Source organism: Acomys russatus, chromosome 1, assembly GCF_903995435.1.
Source record: "Acomys russatus chromosome 1, mAcoRus1.1, whole genome shotgun sequence".
In the NCBI taxonomy this organism is placed as follows: domain Eukaryota; kingdom Metazoa; phylum Chordata; class Mammalia; order Rodentia; family Muridae; genus Acomys; species Acomys russatus.
The window spans coordinates 119851225-119873659 of NC_067137.1; the positions used below are offsets into that span (position 1 = coordinate 119851225).

The window sequence follows — 22435 nt, forward strand, 5'->3', positions numbered from 1 at the left end:
AACATTTTCTCCCTTGGGCCTACTCATCTTTGAACTTGTTCTAGTTCTGCCTTCCCCAGTTTTAAAATACTTTCTGATTAAATTCTACTATGTGTCCTTGTTGGTGTTCAGTTGCTCAGCAGATATTTACTGCTGTCTCTTAGGATCTGCAGGGTTAGGACCTGGGGATGACTCAGTTCACTCACAGGTCTAGTTCCTGCTCTCAGGGAGCTGCCCTTGCAAGGGACGATGCTCACGTATAAGATGATCACAGGCTGTCTTGCTTATTTAACTCGTGCAGTGCTCCCTTCAGTCAGCTGAGGGTCAGGCAAGGACTTTCTGGTAGGGATAATTCCTTTGAACGGGGATTTATTTGTTAGTTTTTGGCTGGGTTTCATTGCATAGCCAAAGCTAGCCTTAGGTTCACTGCGCTCCTGCCTCAGCCTCTTAAATAGATTACTGGCATAAGCCACAACACCTGGCATTTGAACAGCGGCTTAAATTACCTTAGAGGACTTCTTGAGGCCGTCTCTTCTCCACTCAGCTTACTGGGCACCTATCTGTGCAGCTTCTGAAGTCATGGTCTAATCTTCACAGAACTCCATTCCCACCTCAGTAACGCTGGGTATTCTTTCCTGTGAACATACAGTACAAAGCACAGCGTCTGGTATTTGGTTTGTGCTACTTACACTGCTTTGAAATTCATTTTCCTGCTTTCTCAGGAAATTGTTAAGACTGGAGTAGAGGCCAAATACTGTTCTCTATAATCTCTCTCCTACTACCATGTAGCTAAAGAACATATTTGTAGGCAAGATAAGGAAATTCTCTTTTAAAAATTAATTTTAGGAACCAGGCATGGTGGCACACGCCTTTAATCCCAGCACTTGGGAGGTAGAAGCAGGTGGATCGCTGTGAGTTCGAGGCCAGCCTGGTCTACAAAGTGAGTCCAGAACAGCCAAGGCTACACAGAGAGACCCTGTCTCGAAAAACCAATTAATTTTAGCTGTTTACCAGGGTAAAAACTAGACTGGCATGCGAGTTTGTCAGCTGTTTTAAGTTCAGTGGGCGGGTTACTTCTTCTGCTCCAGAGCCTTATCCAGCTGTTTGTATGGAAGACATGAAGTGATTGGGCCATTTTCTGTCTGATGGTTGTCTTACTTTGTTTTTTGTTTCTTCATTTTTTACTTTTATTTATTTAATTAATTATGTATTGGTTTTTTGAGACAGAGTTTCTTGTGTAGCCTTGGCTGTCCTGGATTCACTTTGTAGACCAGGCTGGCTTCGGACTCACAGCCATCCGCCTGCCTCTGCCTCCCAAGTGCTGGGATTAAAGGCTTTGCCACCCCACCTGGTCCGCCTTCATTTTTATTTTATGTGGATGAATGTTTGCCTTCATGTATGTCTGTGCATGTAAGTGCAGTGCCTGCAGAGGCCGGAAGACGATCTCAGATCTCCTTGAAATGGGGTTACAAACGGTTGTGAGCCACCATGTGAGTGCTTCTGGGAATCAAAGCCTGGTCTCTGGAAGAGCCAGTGCTGTTAACTGCTGAGCTATCGCTCCAGCCGCAATTACCTTGGTTTTCTAGGATAGCAGGTGCTCTTACGCACTGAGCCGGTGTCCCATCACCTATCTCACCTCTTTTAATTCTCTTTCCCTGCATACACTGCAGGTTGTTCAGAAGATGCCAGGGGTGGAGTCAGACCCTAGTTGTTTATTAGTGAATTGGGGAGCAGAATATCAGTAACGGGGGGCCGGTGGGGTGGACAAGGGGGGGGGGGATGCTGGTAGCAGCTTTAGATCCAGCAAAAGTAGACAAATGCAGCTTGCTTCCCATTACAGTGTGCGGGTGTTTTCCAATGAGATGATGGCTATGAAGCCATCATCCCCTGTAATTATGGTGCCAGGAAGTGCCATGATGTACTGCATCATATAAGGCAACCAGGTGTAATGTAATTCATAATTTGAAGGCTGGAACACCTGGGGTGGTGGTGCTGAGGGGGTGAATATTGGATCCTAAATATTTTTTTTATAATTTTATTAATTTATTCATATTACATCTAGATTGTTAGCCCTTCCCCTGTTTCCTCCCATTCTTCCCTCCCTCCCATTTCTCTCTTTCTCCCCTCCCCTATGTCTGTGACTGAGGGAGACCTCCTCCCCCTATATATGCTCTTAGAATATCAAGTCTCTTCTTGGTAACTTGCTATCCTTCCTCTGAGTGCCACCAGACCTCCCCATCCAGGGGACATGATCAGAAAAGGGGCACCAGAGTTCGTGTGAGAGTCAGATCTCACTCTCCACTCAACAGTGGAGAATATCCTGTTCGTCGGCTAGGTCTTGGTAGGGGTTCGAAGCTTACTGCCTATATTCTCCTTGGCTGGTGCCTTAGTTTGAGGAGGACCCCAGGATCCAGATCTGCCTGTCATAAAGTTCTTCTTGTAGGTTTCCAGGACCCTGTGGGTCCTACTATTTCCCCTTTCTTCCATGCTACTCTTGCCTAAAGTCTCAATAGGATGTCCTCTCCTCTGACCCACTTTCTTGGTAAGTAAAGATTTTCATAGTACGTATCCCTTGGACTAGTGTTTTGATAGAAGTGAGTATATACCGTTTGTCTTTTTTTGCTTCTGGGTGAACTCACTCATTATGATACATTGCTGGTGGGAATGCAAACTAGTACAACCACTTTGGAAAGCTATCTGGCACTTTCTCAGAAAAATGGGAATAGGGCTTCCTCAAGACCCAGCTTATACCACTCCTTGGAATATACCCAGAACATGCCCTACCACACAACAGGAACATATGCTCAACCATGTTCATAGCTGCTTTATACATAATAGCCAGAACATGGAAACAGCCTAAGTGCCCCTCAGTAGAAGAATGGACTAAGAAACTGTGGTATATTTACACGATGGAATACTACTCAGCTATTAAAAACGAGGAATTCCCGAAATTTGTGGACAAATGGATTGATCTAGAAATTATCATAATGAGTGAGTTGGATCCTAAATATTATAGAGCCAGGTGCCTCAGATATCTGTGGTCAGAAAAAAAATGATGTCCAGGTCAACAAATGAGAGAGAAATTCTTTTGTTTCCCTTGTGACTCTTATTTGGGTAGGCTTTCAGGTTTTTGTTTGTTTGTTTGTTTTTTGTTTTTGAGACAGGATTTCTCTGTGTAACAGCCTTGGCTGTCCTGGACTCTCTTTGTAGACCAGGCTGGCCTCGAACTCACAGAGAACCACCTGCCTCTGCCTCCCGAGTGCTGGGATTAAAGGCGTGCGCCACCATGCCTGGCTTCTGTAGGCTGTCAATAGAATGCCGCCTTTCTGCCCACACTTGGAAGTGTGGGACTTCTTTACTCAGTCTTCTGGAAACACCTTGAGCTTCTTCGCAGGGGCCCAAAAAACTCATGCCAGATCCTTTGCTCAAACTCTTTCAATGACTTCTCTCTTTAGGGAAAGAAATAAGTAAACCAAAAGCATCTTTGCCATTACTCCATGCCCCTACTCTGAATTTTTTTTTTTGAGACAGGGTTTCATTATGTAGTCCTGGCTGGCCTGTGTAGACCAGGCTGGTCTTGAATTTTCCCAGCTGGAGATATTTCACAGGCTGTCTGGGCATCCCTGAGCCAAGTCAAGTTGGCACCTAAAATCAACAAAACACTTAAGTCTCAAATTTAAGACTCAGTACAGTGTGCTATGTTCTCTAACCCTGGATGCATACCAGTCATTGATTATAAAGCAGTTTTGAATGGTAGAGTGCTATGCACGCTATATTGATGTCTTACATGTGTGATACCATGTTATATACATCATACTATCTTATGGCTATTGTCTGTTTCAGTTAATGTTCTGGGCATTCAAAATCTATTAATGTGAAAAGGAGCTGTAGCATTCTTGGAACAATGCATATTAAGGATGTACTACAGCGTCAGCTTAGCCCTCGGACAGCTGCACACTTTCACAGGTTTAATTATGAATATTGTGAAAAGTTACCCTTTTATCCTGGGATTCTTATTTTACTTTTTGTTTTGGACTTTAACATATTTTTATGTTTTAAGTTATATGTGTGTGTGAGTACATGCCCACGAGTGCCCACGCCTGAGGAGGACAGAGGCCTGAGTAGAGAAACAGGCAGTTGTGAGCTGCCCACTGTGATGCTGGCAACTGAACCCTTTCATCCTCTACAGAACAGTGTGCCCTCCTAACCACTGGGCCATCTCTTTAGCCCAGGACTTTTTTCCTTTGAGACCTTGTCCTATTGTAGTTGAGGCTGGTCTGGAACTCATCGTGTAGCCCAGGCTGGCTTGAACTTGTAGTGGTCCTCCTGCTTCAGCCTCCTGAAGGCTGAGATCACAGAAGTCCCTGGAAGGCTTTGCTGTGTATGCGTAGTCAGCAGCTCACGCTTTGTTCCTGGGGTGCCATTTTCACAAGCATCAGCCTGACTTGCTGTGCTGTCTCTGCTGTCTGAGACAGTGCCTTCTGTGTGGTGGGTGTTCTGTTAGTGTTTGCCTACTGAGTGGGTTCTCCCATGCGTGCGTGCATGCACAGCTTTATTTATGTGTGCAAATTTGCAGGGTTCTAGAGAAGATGGAGAGGCCGCAGGAGAAGCATCCTTAAGGTCTTAGTACATCTGCAGATTGCCCTGTGCCACCATGGATGATCAGGTCACCCACCTCCTCCTCAGCAGTCTGAGATGACTTTCTCTCTTTGTCAGCTTAGTTGATGAAAAAAATTCAATCTTGTTGCTTTTTAAACTTTATTTTTACTTGTATGTGTATGGGTGCTTTGCTTGTATGTATGATGTATGTCTGTGCACTTACTTTTGTGCCTTGTGCCTGTGGAGGTCAGAACAGGCTGTCACATCCCTGGAACTGGAGTTATAGACGGTTGTAGCTACCATGTGGGTGGATGCTGGGAACCGAACCCAGCTCCTCCGGAAGAGCAGCCAGGTCTCTACACTGCCGCAGCATCTCTGCAGCGCCGAGGCTCTCATTGTTCCACTTCTGCTCTATTTGCTTACTGAATTTGAGCATTAAAAATTGCTTATTGACTATTTATGTTTCTCCGACGTCCATGAAATAACTGTTCAGGAACTCCTCTGCAGCAGGTTAGTGACCTTTTTTCCTGTTTTTTTTTTTGCAGATCACTCAGCCAGAGGAGCTCAGAAATGGAGTACATTAACAAATACAGACAACTAGAAGCACAAGAGCTTGACACCTATGGCCAGGAGCAGCTGCCCAGCGGGCCAGGTAAGTACAATGCACGGACAGTTCGTGCATTAAAACATCATCTTCCCAAAAGCTTAAAGTTGGCCAAAGTAAAAACAAAACAAAATGAAACTTAGCTTTTAATTCAAGATTTTTTGTGGGGGGGGGAATGCATGTATGGTAGATTATAAAGTGTTAATTTTTTTTATATCTTAAATATAGAACCTAAATAATCTGTTCTTTGAAAGATTAAATAATGGGCCTTTAACTTCCTATTAATTAGGAATACTTAAGATATTTCTTTAGTGGGGTGTGGTGGTGCTCACTTAATCTTAGCACTTGCAAGGCTGAGGCAAGTGGATCAGTCTTGACCTTGAGGCCAGTCTGGTCTACAAATTGAGTTCTAGGTTACCCATGGTTATATATAAGACCCTCATCTCTAAAACCAAATCAAAACAACACAGGAAGGGGCTGGTGAGATGGCTCAGTTGGTAATGTGTCTGCTGCATAAGCAAAAGACTTGAGTGTGGATCTCAAACACATATAGAAGAACTCAGCGTGCTGCCGTGTCTGTGTGATCCCAGTGCTGGGAGAGCAGGGTGGCAGATCCCTGCAGCTTGCTGGCTGGGAAACAGGTGAGCTCCAGTTTCTGTGACTCTGTTCCCAAAACCAAGATAGGAGTGATTGAGGGAGACACGTAGCATAGAGCGCTGGCCTCCATGTGCATGTGAACACTTGAACATGTGCACTCATGATCACACATAAACACACCCACAGGAACACATGAATGTACATGTGCCACACTCATAAAAAGAGTAGATTCCTTATAGTAAACATTAAAACAATTCTAAAGAGTAGAAATAAATGGGGCTTTAACACAAACACTGTGACATCACTTATGACATAGTAGGATACTTTCACTAAATACTGTTGAGTTTGGCATAGTATTGTTATTTCACTTGAAAGTATTCAAACACTTGGTTCTATGTAGAAATTCAAGAACACACATTGAGTTCCATATACTGTAATTATAACAGCCCTTCATATTTAAAAGTAAATAATTTCTTAAAGATGGAAACTGAATAGAGGTGGGGTCTTTCATAACAGGTGGGCCTGCTTCAGGTGGTGGCCTTTTCATGGTCTTTGCTTTCACATGGCCATGTTCAGTTGTCCTGGCAGTGGTGTTGGGTAGTCAACAAAAGCCACAATGATCTCTTGTTATTTATGTGGAAGTATTTTAAAAAATAACTTATTTCTCATTCTCTCATTCCTCCCCCGTGTGTGTGTGTGTGTGTGTGTGTGTGTGTGTGTGTGTAGTTGCAGGTGGTTGTGAGCCACCCTGTGTGTATACTGGGAACTGAACTGGGGTCCTCTGTAGAGCAGTGTGCACTCTCCCGCAGTGCGCCATCTTTCCCTCTCCTGGTGTGGTGGTGTTTTTAGTGGTTGTTTCATCCCTTATATGCTTTTTCTTCTGACCTTGTAAGAGGAGGGAGAACAGGCTGCCTCTTTGAACCTAAGCTCAGTTTTGAATGTAGAACATTACCCCACACTTGGAGAAAGCAATGTATTATTAATTATTTTGAAGATTTAAATTTTCATTTAAGGTATAAACCCAGTAATGTAGCTTAGTTTTTTGTATGGATAATGTCTAGAGTTTTTGTTTGTTTTGGTTTTGGAGACTGTCTCACATAACTCTGGCTAGGTTAGCCTGAACTCACTCTGTAGACCAGACTGGAACCCACCTCTCTCTTCCTCCTCAGTACTGTGATTAAAGGTGTGGTAGTGGCTGTCTGGATAGTGTCTAGAGCTTAAGGTAAGCTTTATTTTTTTCATGTCAACTAGTTGACATTGAATTTAACTGTGAAAGTCTATTACATCCTGTGAACCTTTGGGCTTCTGTCAGTTTTTGGATTGTTTGATGATATGGTGAGGCAGAGAAGTGGAAAGAACAGCAGTTTTAATGGTTTTTGTATTCTCCCAGTTTATATAAAATATCTTAATGCTTTAATAATAAAGAAAAATGGAAAAATGACACCAGCATATGTAGTTGTAGTTTTTCAACTCCTTCTAAACTTCACTTTGTCACATGTAATTTTTTGGTTTGTCTTAAATTATTGTTGATGTTTTTCTTTTTATTTTGTTTACACAAAGCCAACAGCTACACAGCTGTGAACATTTCTTCTCCCTGATTTCTTGTCCACCCCGGGGCAGTGTCGGTGAAGGCAAGGCTTGATCTGGGTGGGTCTGCTTCAGCGGTGACCTGAAAATGTCAGGTGAAATGTTGTGCCACATGGAGAAAGGCTGAAGTTTAGATAATGCAGCAAGGACTTTTTTTTTTTCCTTCTTGTAAATGTTCGGTCTTTAGCAACCTTCAAAATGGACGTAGTTAAGTCCTGTAAGTCACACAGATGCTGTCAGGGCAGGAAGGCTCCTTTAGGAGCCCCAGGAACCAGGCTCAAGGTTTCTTAGCAAACACATGGACCATCTTCCTTTTCTCTCTCTCTGTCCTTGGATGGCTGTTTCCTCAGCCTCACTCCCACTGACTCTCCTGCTGTGTCCGTCCTCACAACTGTAGTGGCTTCTTCCCTTCTTGGCCACAGGAAAGCAAGGACTTAATCTTAAAAGCTCAGGACACGCAGGTGTCCCTAGGAGCATGGTGGTGTTTTCCAGCTCAGGTTCCACCAGAACTGGAGACTGCTGTCTGGGCTGTGAGGATGACAAGGTTCAGTTGTCCTCATTTTCAAATAAAAACAATTCTTTTAAGCTTCAGGGCAAAGCAGTGTGTGCTATCTCATGCCTATAATCTCAGGATTCAAGAGACAGAGGCAGGGAATTGGGTTCAAGGTCATCCTTGGCTACATAGAGAGTTCAAGGCAGTTTGGGCTATGTGAGATCCAGCCTCAAAAAACCAAAGCTAACATACCACCCCCTATACCAACCAACCAAAACAACAACAACAACAGCAAAAGCAAGCAAGCAAACAAACAAACCCAACCTGACCTAAACCAGAGAAGCTGGAAGCCACAGTGAGTGAAGTAAGACACATCAATGGAGAGCTTCCGTTTCTGTGAGCTTGCCAGTGTGTGGGAGAGGTGGCCAGGGGCCTGCACAGAGCAGGTCTTAGGAACAGGACTCTCTCCCAGGAAGGAACAGTTTTTTCTTTTGAGAGATTATGACAGATCGGGATCTGCTGGCTGTGAAGTTAAGAACAAGTACCACATACTCTGATCCATTTGCAGGAAAAGATGGGTCCAGGGGAGGAGTGTGCAGGAGGCTCAGCGATGATCTCTAGTGTCACTCCAGACATCTAAATGTGTGTGTATAAAATAGGGCTGGGGATGCAAGGTCTGGGGATTGATCCCCAGCACCACAAAATAAAAAAAAGTGCCACTTTACTCACACACTGTTGGACTGTGAAAGGAAGATTGACCCCGTGTTTTTTAGGTGAGAACAGGGACAAGCTGTAGGTGCAAAGAGAGAAAGAAGAGGAGCACGGAGGCAGAGGGGTTCCCAGGCAGGGTGACTTGGAAAGCAACAGGAAGGCCTAGGAGTTTGTTTTGAACATAAAGCACTTACCGGCAGTACCTCTATGCATGAACTCCGTGTTTTGTCCTTTGCCAAGTGGTGACCAGAGGCAGTTACAATTGTAGGGTGACTAGAGCAGGTGCACAGCTTCACAAGAGAACATTACATACTTATGATCAGACAGACATCAAACTAAATGTTTTTGCATAGCCAACAAGCCCCTTTCACTATATCCACAGCTTGCAAGTTGTGTGTGATTTATCTGTCACCATTATTGATTTCTTTTGTAGCAAGGAATGTATAGTGCACATTGCCAGAGGCCCACATTAGAGAGGTGCCGCTGAATCGGGTGTTGAGTGCTGTGTGTGTCAGGTCTGTTGACTGAGGAGGCAGTGTAGGCCAACAGTGCTGGTGGCTGGGATGGAAGGCCAGTCTGCATCATTAATAGTGGACCCACAAAGGGGGAGGGGCTGTCAGTCTGTAGAGAACATACTTAGCACACGTGTGTGGGTCTGTGTATACAAGCATATGCATGTATATGTCCATAAGCCATATACACAGACCAGATAGGTCATTGGCTTATTTTCTTTCTCTCTTTTCAGCTACAAATAACTTTGTTCTGTTTGAATATAGGTCTAAGGTCACCATTGGCTAAGTTAAGTAATGTGACATGCATCCCAGAGACAACATACAAATATCCTGATTTGCCTATAAACCGATGTAAAGAAGAGGTAAAATTACTGTTTCCTAATGTAGTGTTGCTGTTTGAATAAATGACTGAAACATAACACTATTGGTAACATGGGTGGAGTTTAGTGTGCACAGGCCAGAAGAAAAGCCAGCAGCGCCTGTCATACAGAACATCTGCACAGAGCTGAGGCTAACCCTGCATGCGCTCTGCTCAGACACACTGCAGTCAACAGTGGTTTGTGCTCCCTTCCTGGTGGAGAAGGGATGAGCCCCAGTGTCTGCACTGGAGTTTCCTGTGGCAGCTGCTTTCTCTTCTGGTTATTGGTTGATTTAATCAGATTGTACACATCCTTTTGTTACCAGTGCCAAGCCACCTCTAGCAGTAGGATGCTTAGATTTTTGAGTAGTTATATGTTATTAAGTATGGTTAAAAGTAAGTACATTTAAGCTGTTATTTAATTTAGTGAAAAAAGTTGTAGATAAAGCAGGAAGTGTTCCAAATTTCATTTTTATTTTGCTGAAAATTGAACCATGTTTTTTTTTTTTGAGTATATATACTTTATACTTAGATTCTGAAATCCAAATTAATTTATACTTATTGGCCATTGCTGATTATTAGAAGAGTCATTAAAATTGTTAATTGTTTAAAATTCATCTGAAGAATATGATTTGAAAGTTTAAAGCACGCCTTTAATCCCAATACTTGGAGGCAGAGGCAGGCAGGTCTCTGTGAGTTCAAAGCCAGCCTGGTCTACAAAGTGAATCTTGGACAGCCAAGGCTGTTACACAGAGAAACCCTGTCTCTAAAAACAAACAGACAGACAGACAAAAATAAAAAAAGACAGTTAGTTTAAAGTCATGTGAATATGACAGTTTTTGTTTGTTTGTTTTTTAGGAAAATTGTAGTCAGTCTCTTTATAAAGTTTGTTGGGTTTTTGTTTTTGGTTTGATTTGGTTTTGGTTTTTCAAGACAGGGTCGCTCTGTGTTAGCCTTGGCTGTCCTGGAGTCGCTTTGTAGACCAGGCTGGCCTCAAACTCACAGTGATCCACCTGCCTCTGCCTCCTGAGTGCTAGGATTAAAGGCGTGCGCCACCACACTTGGCTCTAAAGTTTGGTTATTTAAAAAAATGTATTTGTTATGTATACAGTGCTCTGCTTACATGTAACATTTGCACACCAGAAGAGGGCACCAGATCTCACTATAGATGGTTATGAGCCACCATGTGGTTGCTGGGAATTGAATTCAGGACCTTTGGAAGAGCAGCCAGTGCTCTTAACCTCTGAGCCATCTCTCCAGCCCATAAAGTTTTAAAATAATAGACATTTAGACTTAGAACCATAGAAATTGGGTTTGAAACCTTGATCTTTTAAAAGAAGAAATTGAAGCCTAGAGCACTGGTCCTCTGACCTGGTTCCCGTAGCTATCAGCATCTGTGTGCTGGGTGTGGCCTTATCAGCCAGCCAGCCAGCCGGCCAGCCACCACCAGTAGGAATGAGTTTACACGTGGAAAGCACAGCTGGTGGTGGTGGTGGTGGTGGTCGTCGTCTTCTTCTTCTTCTTCTTCTTCTTCTTCTTCTTCTCTTCTTCTTCTTCTTCTTCTTCTTCTTCTTCTTCTTCTTCTTCTTCTTCTTCTTCTTCTTCTTCTTCTTCTTCTTCTTCTTCTTCTTCTTCTTCTTCTTCTTCTCCTCCTTCTCCTTCTCCTTCTCCTTCTCCTTCTCCTTCTTCTTTTTGTGGTGGTGGGGTGGTGGACTACTGATTTAAAGGTGAATCATGCCTAAAAGCCTTTTTAGATGAACAGAGCTCTGCATTGTAGTCCTATCTGTACCAATTGTGAAAAGTAACTTTTTAAATTACAGGTTATTTCTTTGATAGAAAGCAATTCTGTGGTGATCATACACGGTGCCACAGGAAGCGGGAAGAGCACGCAGCTTCCACAGTATATCCTGGACCACTATGCTCAGCGCTCTGCCTTCTGCAACATAGTAGTTACCCAACCTCGGAAAATAGGGGCAAGCAGCATTGCCAGGTGGATCAGTAAGGAGCGCTCCTGGACACTGGGCGGCTTGGTAGGCTACCAGGTGAGACCCATGCGTGGGCTTCCTCCCCGTAGTGACTGTTTACTCTATGTGAGCTCATGTCAGGGTGTAACTATTTTCTACTTGAAATGAAAGAGCAGCACTGTGGTATAATAAAAAATATTGAAAGTAAATTTCTTGGAAATAATTTTAAATTTATTTTTTAGTTGAATAGGAGAGAAGGGAGAATTCTCAAACTGGTGCTTTTTATTACTTAGTCTTTTAAATTAGACCTTTATAGTCTTTAAGGTCTTGTCACATGGAAATACTGTAGGTAGCACCATTGGATAAGCCAATCCCTGCCCAAAACAGAAGAAAAAAAATTCAATTTGAGAACTTGACTTTTCATTTGGATCCTACAAGTCTTCTGAAATACAGTAGCTTTTAAAATTCCCTACCTTAGATAAAATGGACATAATTTACTTGGGTAGTTAAATGGGTGCTATTGAAACCTATATTTTTCTTCCTCTCTTTTCCTTCCTCAACTTAAGGTAGGGCTAGAGAAAATAGCAACAGAAGACACTAGGCTAATTTACATGACCACTGGAGTCCTGCTTCAGAAACTTGTCAGTGCCAAGAGTTTGATGGAATTCACACATGTCTTCATTGATGAGGTGAGTCCTCTGCTGTCTAGGTGCCTTCATTACCAGAGCAGTGTGGGCTGCACTCTGTGTCCGTGCAGCAAGTGTCTGAATTTCCCTTTATACGTGGCAGTGTGAATTACTTGTTTTATTCTTTTTTCTTTCTCTCTCAAAACATAGGTGGGCTGTTGAGGACCAAGAAAAAGATTCAGAGCAGAGCTCCATAGGCAGGTTGTAGCCCCAGGTGAGATCAGGCATAGCCTTTTGTGAGTGAGATTTTACGGAGCATTTTCCCTTGCTGCTTGTTCTGAGGTCTGAGTTGCCCTGGCCTGTATCTCAGCAGGGATGCCTACCAGGCCTGTATCTAAGCAGAGATGCCCACCAGGCCTATATCTCAGCAGGATGCTCACCAGGCCTGTATCTCAGCAGGGATGCTCACCAGGCCTGTATCTCAGCAGGGATGCCCACCAGGCCTGTATCTCAGCAGGGATGCTCGCCAGGCCTGTATCTCAGCAGGGATGCTCGCCAGGCCTGTATCTCAGCAGGGATGCTCACCAGGCCTGTATCTCAGCAGGGATGCTCGCCAGGCCTGTATCTCAGCAGGGATGCTCACCAGGCCTGTATCTCAGCAGGGATGCTCACCAGACTGGTGGAGAACAGCCCACATACAGAGGCAGACTTTCTGCCTGGTGGGCTGGGTGTAGTTGAGTAGTAGAGTGCTTGCCTCACGTGTGTGAAGCCCTATGCTTAACCTACTCCAGAAAAAAAAAAGCTCAATTATGATAAACTATTGTGAGCCAGGAGGTGGTTGGTGGCACACACCTGTAATCCCAGCACTCAGGAGGCAGAAGCAGGTGGATTGCTGTGAGTTTGAGGCTAGCCTGGTCTACAAAGTGAGTCCAGGACAGCCAAAGCTACACAGAGAAACCCTGTCTCAAAACAACAACAAACAAACAACCCCCCCAAACCCAGCCACCCAAAAGAGTAGTGTGAACTCTTATCTTTTTAAAAAATTTCCTAATTAAAACAATTGTGTTTGTGTGTGTGTGTGTGTGTGTGTGTGTGTGTGTGTGTGTGTGTGTGTGTGTGTATGTATGTATGTATGTATTCTGGTGTGCCACAATACATATTTTAGAAGTTGAATCTCTCCTTTTACCTTGGGTTTTGAAAACTGAACTCAGGTCATCAGGCTGACACTTTCACTGACAAAGTTGCTATCCTCCTCTTTCTCCTCCTCGTGCCCAGGCTAGCCTGGGATCCATGATCCTCCTGCCTCGAATTCTTGAGGCTTGGGATTTTTGGCATGTGCCATGACACAAAGCTTGTCTTAGCTTTCCTAACTCTCCCTTCCTTCCTTTCTTCTTCCCTTCCTTCCTTTCCTCTTTCCTTCCTTCCTTCCTTCTTCCCTTCCTTTCTTCTTCCCTTCCTTCCTTTCTTCTTTCCTTCCTTCCTTTCTTCTTTCCTTCCTTCCTTCCTTTCTTTTTTTCTTTTTGGTTTGCTGAGACAGGGTCTCTGTGTAGCCTTAGGTGTCCTGGACTTGCTTTGTAGACCAGGCTGGCCTTGACCTCACAGCAATCTGCCTCAGCCTCCCGAGTGCTGGGACTACAGGTGTAAGCCAACATGCCTGGCTCCTAATAATTTCTTATTTATCAACTTCATCTGTACTTTTTGGACTTGTCTCAACCTCCTTCCTTCCTTCCTTCTTGCCTTCCTGCCTTCCTTTCTATTTATTTTTCTTTCTTTTTGAGACATGATCTCACTGTGTATCCCTGCTGGCCTGGAACTTACTATGTAAACCAGGCTGGCCTTCACTTCATGGACATCTGGCTGGCTGTCTCTGCTGAGATTAGTGTGTACCACTATGATGGGCATTGTTCATATTTTCTTTTCTTTTCTTTCTTTGTTTCTTTCGACAGGGTTTTCCTGTGTAGCCTTGGCTATCCTGGACTTGCTTTGTAGACCAGGCTGGCCTCAAACTCACAATGATCCACCTGCCTCTGCTTCCCAAGTGTTGCGATTAAAGGTGTGCGCTACCACGCCTGGTCACACCCCCCCCCCCCCCCCCCCCCACGCACACAGTTCTATTCATATTCTCTGCAATAATGGAATTTCAGAAGACCTACATTTGAAACAGCCAGGCAGTGTGAAATGGGATGATAATACTTCTGGCTTATGGGTCTCGAAAAAGAAGAAGCAAGCTCTGAGCATTTTTAAATTTATTTTTGAGTAGTTGTAGAAGTGCCTGACAGATGTCTATGGAGACAAGGGAGTTGTAGTTTCGCTTCTTAGCTCTGCATGGGTCTCAGGAGGCTGGTATGTGTTGACAGTGTACTTGTGCAAGGGGAAAACCTGTGGGGCCAGAGCTGAAACAAAAGATGTGTGGTGGCGTGGAGTGCTATGGACAGCTGGATAGGAAGAGCTGGCCTGGAGGACCAGAAAAGAGAGTGCAAATATGGAGGAAAGGTGGCCATGTTGCTAATGCGCTTTTTTGAGATGAGGTCTCATATAGGCCATACTGTCCTTGAATTCCTGATCCTCTTGCCTCTGCCTTTCAAATGCTGGGGTCACAAATGTGTGCCATGATGCTTGGCTAAAGTTGTGACTCTTCTGGGCCCTTTATTGGCAGGACCTTTGATTTTCCTGAGGAAGAGAGGAGAGGCTTGTGCTGAGGAGCTGTTCTGGAGTTGTTGGTGGGTGAAATAAGAGTGAAGTTTCTGTGAGGATTTCCAGCATTGTCCACGAGCAGCAAACAGTTTCCAATGTTTGCCTCCCACCATTTGCCTTCTGGTCAGTAGGAAGAGAGGCACAAGTCAGCAGGGCCACACAGAGAACTAGCTGTAGAGTGAATGAAGCCTTGTCTCTTCTTCAGAGTTAGTAGCTGTTTCTCTCCATTTTCAGGGAGATATATGGATATAACCTTGCGGTTCCTGTGTGCTATCATATAGCCTAACCTAACTGGAGCTTTTGGGAAAATGCTCCTTGTTTCTGCTGGAGCAGTTACGGGTCCCCTGGTGGCTGGATCTCTATCTGAGGAGGACTGAGAGGCAGCTGCTCCCACATGCGCTCCTTTGTGCTCCTGTGGAAGTCCTGTCTGCTGGACCTAGACTATGCTTGGTATGGCTTACCAGCATCTGCTGGCCAGCCTCTGACCACCCTGTGAGCTCCAGGTCTTCTTGCCATGGACCAGGACCTCCTCGCCTTAGCCAGCGTTAGACTGTTACAGCTTGAGCTCTATACCGTCGGAGTAACAAACTGTGGTGGAGAGATCAGCAGGGACTGGTCAGGCAATGTTGCTGTTAAGCAGGCATGAGAGAGGGAGAGGGGGGGGGGTGAGAGAGAGAGAGAACGTGCACGTGCACGAGAGCGAGGGCTCAGCATTAGTCTGCTCTAATGCCAGTAAGTCCCAAAGAGAAATAGTGAGGGTGACAGTGTCCCATGGGATACCCTCTGACCTGTGGGCAGAGGCCCTTTGCTTAGTCTTTAGGCAGGACAGGAGCAGGTCCCCTGCAGACTTGTAGTGAGCTGAGAAACCTGGTTTAGCTGAAAGTCTCCTAGGATCATGAAAGCCCTCTTTACCCTGTCCATCAAGTGACATGTGCATCCTTTTGTAAAATTTCATTTTCATGTGTGTGGTGTGCATGTGATATGCATGTTTGCATGTGCGTTGCACATGTATGTATGGGCCTGTGTGCATATGCATGCTCATTCACATGGAAGCTCAAGCTTGATAATCTAGAATCTTCTTTGATCATTCTTCCACCTTATTCAGTGAGGCAGGGTCTGTCGATCAAGCCAGAGCTTGCCTGTATGACTAGCAGCCTCTTCTGTGGGTTTTCTCTCTCCGCATTGATGCTGGAATTACAGACCCAACGTGTTACCCAGTATTTACATGATTCTGGGAGTCTGAATGATGATTCTCATGCTCAAGCCACGAATTATCTAACCACGGAGTTATCTTGACTCTGACCTGTCACTCTTGATGCCATAGGAGGGCGCCTTCCTTTTTTTTTTTTTTTGGTAGGTGCATGAGCGAACTGAGGAAATGGATTTCCTGCTACTGGTAGTCCGAAAACTCTTGAGGACAAATTCACGTTTTGTGAAGGTAATTTTTAGATTTCATTTTGTTTCTCCCATTTTAACAGTTGGATGCTGTGCTAGTTGGTTTTTTGTCAATATGATACAAACCTAGATATATCTGGCAAAGTGACTCTTAAACTGAGAAAATACCTTTATAAGTTTGGCCTGTAGGGTGGTTTGTGATTACTGATTATGTGGAAGTCCCCACCCACAGTGGGAGGAGCCATCCCCGGGCAAGTGTTTTTTTTCTTTTTCAGTTTCTTTTTTATTTTATGTACATTGGTGTTTTGCCTGTATATATGTCTGTGTGGGATGTCGGATCCCCTGGAACTGGAGTTACAGGCTGGCATGAGCTGGCATGTGGGTGCTAGGAATTGAACCATGGTCTTCTGGAAGAGCAGCCAGTGCTCTTGATCTCTGAGCCATCTCTCCAGCCCAGGAAAGTTGTTTTGAATGAGATAAGAAGCTGCCTAGCAAACCACGAGGAACAATCCAGGAGTCAGCACTCTTGCATGGCCTTGTTTCAGTTTCTGCCACCATTTCTCTTCCTTGAGTTCCTGCCCTGACTCCCTCAGTGATAGAATCAGACCTGAGAGTTGTAGGATGAAATAAACCCTTTTCTCCCAAGTTGCTTTTGCTCATAGTGTTTATCCTAGCCACAAAGCCCTAATTAACACATCCATAGTCTCTTGCAATCTACTGTCAGATGTCATACTCCAGATCCTGCCAGGAAGTAGGCCCAGGGCACTTTTTATACTGCTTTAATTTGTATAATGCACAAGAAAAAAACAAAGATAGTCTATATAAAACTCATGGGAGGCCTCCCCTTTTCTGAAGAGAAATGGAGGAGGAGTGGATGGGGAGGGGGAAGAGAGGTGAGGGAGAGGGACTGGGAGGAGGAGAGGACGGGGAAACTGGGGTTAGGATATAAACAAACAAGCAAACAAAACAAAAAGTAGTTCCTGTGTGGTGGAGGATGTGGAGGGCGGGTCTGGGTTCTGAGGTGACTGGCACTGCTCATGGGGCTCTCTTGGCTGCAGGTGATCCTCATGTCTGCCACCATCAACTGCAAGCAGTTTGCAGACTACTTTGCTGTCCCCGTGCAGAACAAGATGAACCCTGCATATGTTTTTGAAGTGGAAGGCAAGCCCCATGCTATTGAGGAGTACTACCTTAATGATTTGGGGCACATTTATCACAGTGGGGTATGTTGGGGGTGCTTTGCTTCTTCTATAATGAATGGACCCAGGTATGGTGGCCAGGCCCTTTTAGAACTGGTCAGAACAGACACATGGGCGGATGGGCTGGATAAAAGTAAGGGAAGAAACAACTGGGTTTTGTTATAGCTGTGAGCATAGTAAATACTCATTTCGTACATCCTCATGGGAAGTATTGAGACTAGCTTCATACCTCACAGGTTTTAGTCATTGTAAAATTGTAAATTCACATGAGGATGGACAATTTAAGACGGAACTCTGATTAAATGCATGCTTTCTAGTGTAAGGTGAGTTGAGTTCAATGTGGAAGAATATTGTATTGTCACAGTGAACACTGGGCACACATCTCCATAAGAGGCTGACGTAGAGCTGTTTCCACATGTGTGGTACACTTTGAGTCCCAGGACTGTAAATGTAAGCAGAAGGAGCTATGGCACACTCCTTTCTCCTCCTGGGCTTGTGCTCAATGACAGAGTGCTTGCACAGCTGTCTGAGTTCCTAGCTCCATCCCCAGCTCATGAACACAAAGTAGAAGGAGTGGAAACCTGCCTCTCTCCTCTCCTCTTCCTGCCTCTCTCCTTTCCTCTCTCCTCTCCTCTTCCTGCCTCTCTCTTCTCCTCTTCCTGCCTCTCTCCTCTCCTCTTCCTGTCTCTCTTTACCCATCAGGCCTTGGTTCCCTTCCCATAAGAGACTGCTCTTGCAAAGCTCACAGGACCCTTTCTCATACTCTCAGGATCCTGCTGAGCAAACAGGGAGACGTTTGTTGTGCAGAGAAGGTGTGCTCTCTGCACACAGTTTTGCCTGGGTCTCCACAGCTTGTGTTTCAGTCAGTATCTTTTTCCTGTTTCTCTAGGAGAGCTGCATGCCGTTCCTCCATGGAGGGGCTGCTCTTCAGCCTCTGATACCTGTGCTCTTGCTACAGACAGCGCTGCAGACTAAGTGCACATGCTACTGTGCACACAGGATAGCTTGTCTTGTAGAACACGGGTTCTCAGCCTCAGCACTACTGGCATTTTGGGCCACACAATCCTGTGTGGCAGGGGTATTCCCCGTGTTCCACGGTTTCTTCTTGTTCCTGTCCCACTGGGAGCACGTAGCATCCCTCTTCCTTATCACAACCAAAAGTGTTTCTAGGCAGTGGCTCCGTGTGGACCTCCTTCCTGAACCTCTGAGCCGGGAAAGACATTGCTGGGACAAAGATTACATGTGCTTACAGTTTGACAGATGGAGCTCGGTTGCTTGGAGTAGGGGCTGAGGCCCTGTTAAAGACACTAGCAGTGTTGAACAGTGGCCTGGGTTAGAATGAGGTGCTGGCCAGGTCTCACCTGGCATCAACAGCACACAATTCTTGGTGGATGCATTGAAAAATAGGCAAGGCCAGCTGTGGGTGTCTACTCTCTGAGGCCCTCTGGTTAGACTAGGCCAACTGCCTGGAAGCCAGGGCCCTTTGACTGATGGTAGGTTGTATTCAGCTGTTTAGAAGGCACCTAGACTTACCATCGCTTACCACATAGCCTGTCTTTGGTATCTAGAAGGCACATAGTAAACAGTTCGGTGCATGAGCAAACATGACTGTACAGACCTCACTGCGTATTGATTTTTATTGGACATTTTGGGGGAGGATGCTGGGGTTGGAACTCAGGCCTTTGCCTACCTAAGCTTCACTCTTACTCCCATGTCCTGTCTACCACTGCTAACTATGAAGGTGGTGTTCACAGAACGTTCAACATGAGAGAATGTGTTTTCAAGTCCAGTTTTCTCATTGTTTCTACTGTTGTCTTAGTGCTGTCTCATGCTGTCCAGCCATGCCTTCTGTGGAGCTCACTCAGCCCTTCCTCCTGTGCTTGCCTTTCTCTCCTCTTGACCCACTGCTGCTTCTCTTCTCCTCATCCTGGGCTTGCTCATCTTTGTGTGTGCGTGTGTGTGTGTGTGTGTGTGTGTGTGTGTTTGTGTGTGCACACATGCTGCCTGTCTTAGGACCAAGCTGACCATGAGCTCACAGAGATCCACCTGCCTCTGCCTCCTAGGAGCTGGGTTATGTGCTCCAATACTTCCTGGCTGTTCATCTTTTCTTGTCCATGTTTAAACACAACTGGCTTTCTTCTTCAGAAAAATCTTCCTCAGTCCCAGGTTCCTCTGCAGCCCTTCCCAGCCTCTGTCTGGGGTGGGGGTGGGGGTGGGGTATGATCTCTCTTTTCCAGTGTGACTCTACTAACCCCATTTAGCCTAAGCTGTATTTACCAGGCTTGTTTGGGTCCTGTTACCATGTAGCAAGGTTACTGTAAGTTTACATGGCTTTTTGAAGATACTGACATTTTAGCCACTCTGGACTTTTTGAAACTCATCTTTAGTCCCCTGGTGGTCTCCTGTTTTTTTCTGATGCCAGTTTTAGGTGTTCCTTTTAAAGACCCTTTGGAACTCTTCTTTATCCCTTATTTTTAACTTGTTTTCTTTTTCAAGAATATACAGTGTAAATGTACACTCTAGTGGGATTGTACAGTGAATATTCATGATGCATAAACCAGGGCCAGAAGTGCAGCACCCTGCCCCTGGTACAGCACCCTGAACCCCCCTTTTCCCCGTCCCCCTTGCAGCACCCCACCACCGTGCAGGACTCCAACCCTCATTCAGCATTGCCCGTGCAGCACTCCCCCATGCAGCACCCACTCCTGTGCAGCACCCTGCCCCCCACCCCTTGCAGCATCTCCCCATGCAGCACCCTGCCCCCCCATGCAGCACCCCCTCCCCAGCACTGAGGATGAGAGCTGCGCTTCTGGCCCTGGTTTATGCATCATGACTGTGCTGTTGCATTTTGCTTGAGGCAGACTCTCAGGTAGCCAGGCGAGCCTCAGTCTGCTGTGTAGGCAAGGCTGACCCTGAACACCTGCTCCTTCTTCCTCTACTTTCCCAAGTGCTGGGCTTACAAGTGTGTGCCACTGTGCCCAACAAACAGCCGGCATTTATGCATCTGCTGTAGGGGTTTATTCTCATTTTTAGGTCTTTAATCCACTTAAATTAGACTCTCATCTTTCCTGCCATTTGCTTCCTCCTGTTGGAGGGACACCTAGTCTCTTGACGAATGTATTTTCCAAAAAACTTGTTTCTTGTTGTCTGGGAACCCCCCTGGCCAGCCTGGACAGGCTGATACCTTTCTTTAGCCCCAACATACTGCAGGGGCCTGTAGCCAGTCTGTGCCCTTTGTTGTTTTGGAAGGCCCATCAGGGCTGAGTGGTGGCTCAGGTGCAAAAGTGCTGCTTTGCGAACACGAGAACCTGAGTTTGCTCCACACACACAGCAGTTTCCTTTCTAATTCTCAGCACTAGGAAGGTGGACACAGGAGGGTCTCTAGGATTCTAGGCTGAACACCAACGTCAAGAACAACAGTCGAGAGGGCTTGAGTTCTAGAATTCAGTAGAGTCACATGCCTTTTCCACATGGCTTGTCGATAGCAGACTTCTAGGTGGGTTTGGTGCCACTTTGGGGTTTGTGGAACACATACCTTCTCCTTATTTCTATTTTGAGTAGTTGCATTACAGAATATTCGGCACTGTTAGGATAGGTAGGAAATTAAGGTATATCAGGGATGGTGCATTAAATGTGCTTTGTCATAACCAAGTTACTAGAATTGTAGTATTGGGAAGGTGGTTATTTGGATACTAGCTGACTTAGTTTACTCTAAGTAACACTTGGAATAATATTTCCATATATGAATAACTTCTGACCACCTGAAGAGTCCTTTCTGTGTGTCTGTCACAACATCATGTGTGAGGTCTTATAGACTGTAGTCGATCCAATTATTAAACAAACACTTTCTTACTCTTGGTGGAAAACACAGAAAGACTATAAAATAGACCCTGTGAAAACTGTGTTGTAGCAATTGGAGAAATTCTTTGTAGCTGCGGCCTCAGCTCCTGCAGAGTCGTGTGCACAGACAGTCCTTTCAGCCTGGCCACGGGAGGGCTGCATGAGGTGGGTGCCTGTGCTCTGTAGAGGATTGCAAGGGAAATTCTTAGCCGCTTTGGTCAATTTGGGTTTAATGTTTAGTTAAAAGTAGTCTAGCATTCTTCTGAGCCTTGGCAGACAGCTGCTATGTCCTGTGGTATTCTTAGGGCACACTGGGAGACGTGGTACTACCCTTTGCTGGTAGTTTCTGTGTGTAGATGTTGGGATGTTGGGACTTGCAGAGGCAGGGATCTGATACCCTGGAAGGAGGCTGACTTGGGGATAGGAAACAACTTTTCTAGTGCTTTGATGCAATTTATTCTGTGCCTTAGAAGTAGTCTCTGCTTGGACTCTGATTCCATTCGTTGTCCCATTGACTTTAATGCCAGACATCTTAGGTATCCCAGCAGCACTTGCTGCCACACGTGTTCAAGAGTGACTGTAAGTGTTGTTGTTACTTAAAGTGTTTTTAGAGTGATAGCTAAAGGGGTGGCACACATCTAAACCAGCATTTTCCCTGCAACTTTATTTATTCTATTCTATTTTTTTCAGCTCCCCCCCTGCCGTCTGGAGGAGCCAGTGATAACAAAGGATGCCTATGAAGTTGCTGTCGCTCTTATTCAGGTGTTTGACGACCTGGACATGAAGGAGAGCGGGTAAGGTCCCTCCAGCCACATTTCCTTGTGTGTAACTTGAAACACTGGTCACTTATTTTGAGCCTTCTTAGCGTTTTTTACTGGATTAAGACCATAGCTGTAGACACTTGGGCTTATTTTGAGACAGAGTCTAGCTACATAATGACAGTTCGGTCTTCCTGTTCTCAAGTGCTGGGATTCCAGGTGTGTGCTGCACACGGAGCTGTAGGTGCCTTTTCAGCAGTCAGAAGTCACTGGTCCCTCTCTGCAGATTTCTACTTATGGGAGTCAGAGCCCTGCTGAGTGCAGTTTTGCCTACCTACCCTACCTACACCTACCTACCTACACCTACCTACCTACCTACCTACCTACCTACCTACCTACCTACCTACCTACACCTACCTACCTACCTACCTACACCTACCTTCCTACACCTACCCCACTACCTACACCTACCTACCTACCTACCTACCTACCTACACCTACACCTACCTACCTACACCT

General features: G+C 45.3%; 1 protein-coding gene across 1 annotated transcript in view; it reads left to right on the forward strand.

The window, feature by feature from the left end:
- The first annotated feature begins 5148 nt into the window (after nt 1-5148).
- Tdrd9 (tudor domain containing 9) overlaps nt 5149-22435 on the forward strand; it is an 88973-nt gene continuing 71686 nt past the window's right edge. Inside the window, exons 1-7 of the mRNA XM_051152482.1 lie at nt 5149-5230; nt 10825-10889; nt 11261-11482; nt 11971-12093; nt 16082-16162; nt 17178-17342; nt 21849-21952. Of these exons, the coding sequence (XP_051008439.1) occupies nt 5149-5230; nt 10825-10889; nt 11261-11482; nt 11971-12093; nt 16082-16162; nt 17178-17342; nt 21849-21952 (842 nt within the window). The remainder of the gene's footprint in view (nt 5231-10824; nt 10890-11260; nt 11483-11970; nt 12094-16081; nt 16163-17177; nt 17343-21848; nt 21953-22435) is intronic.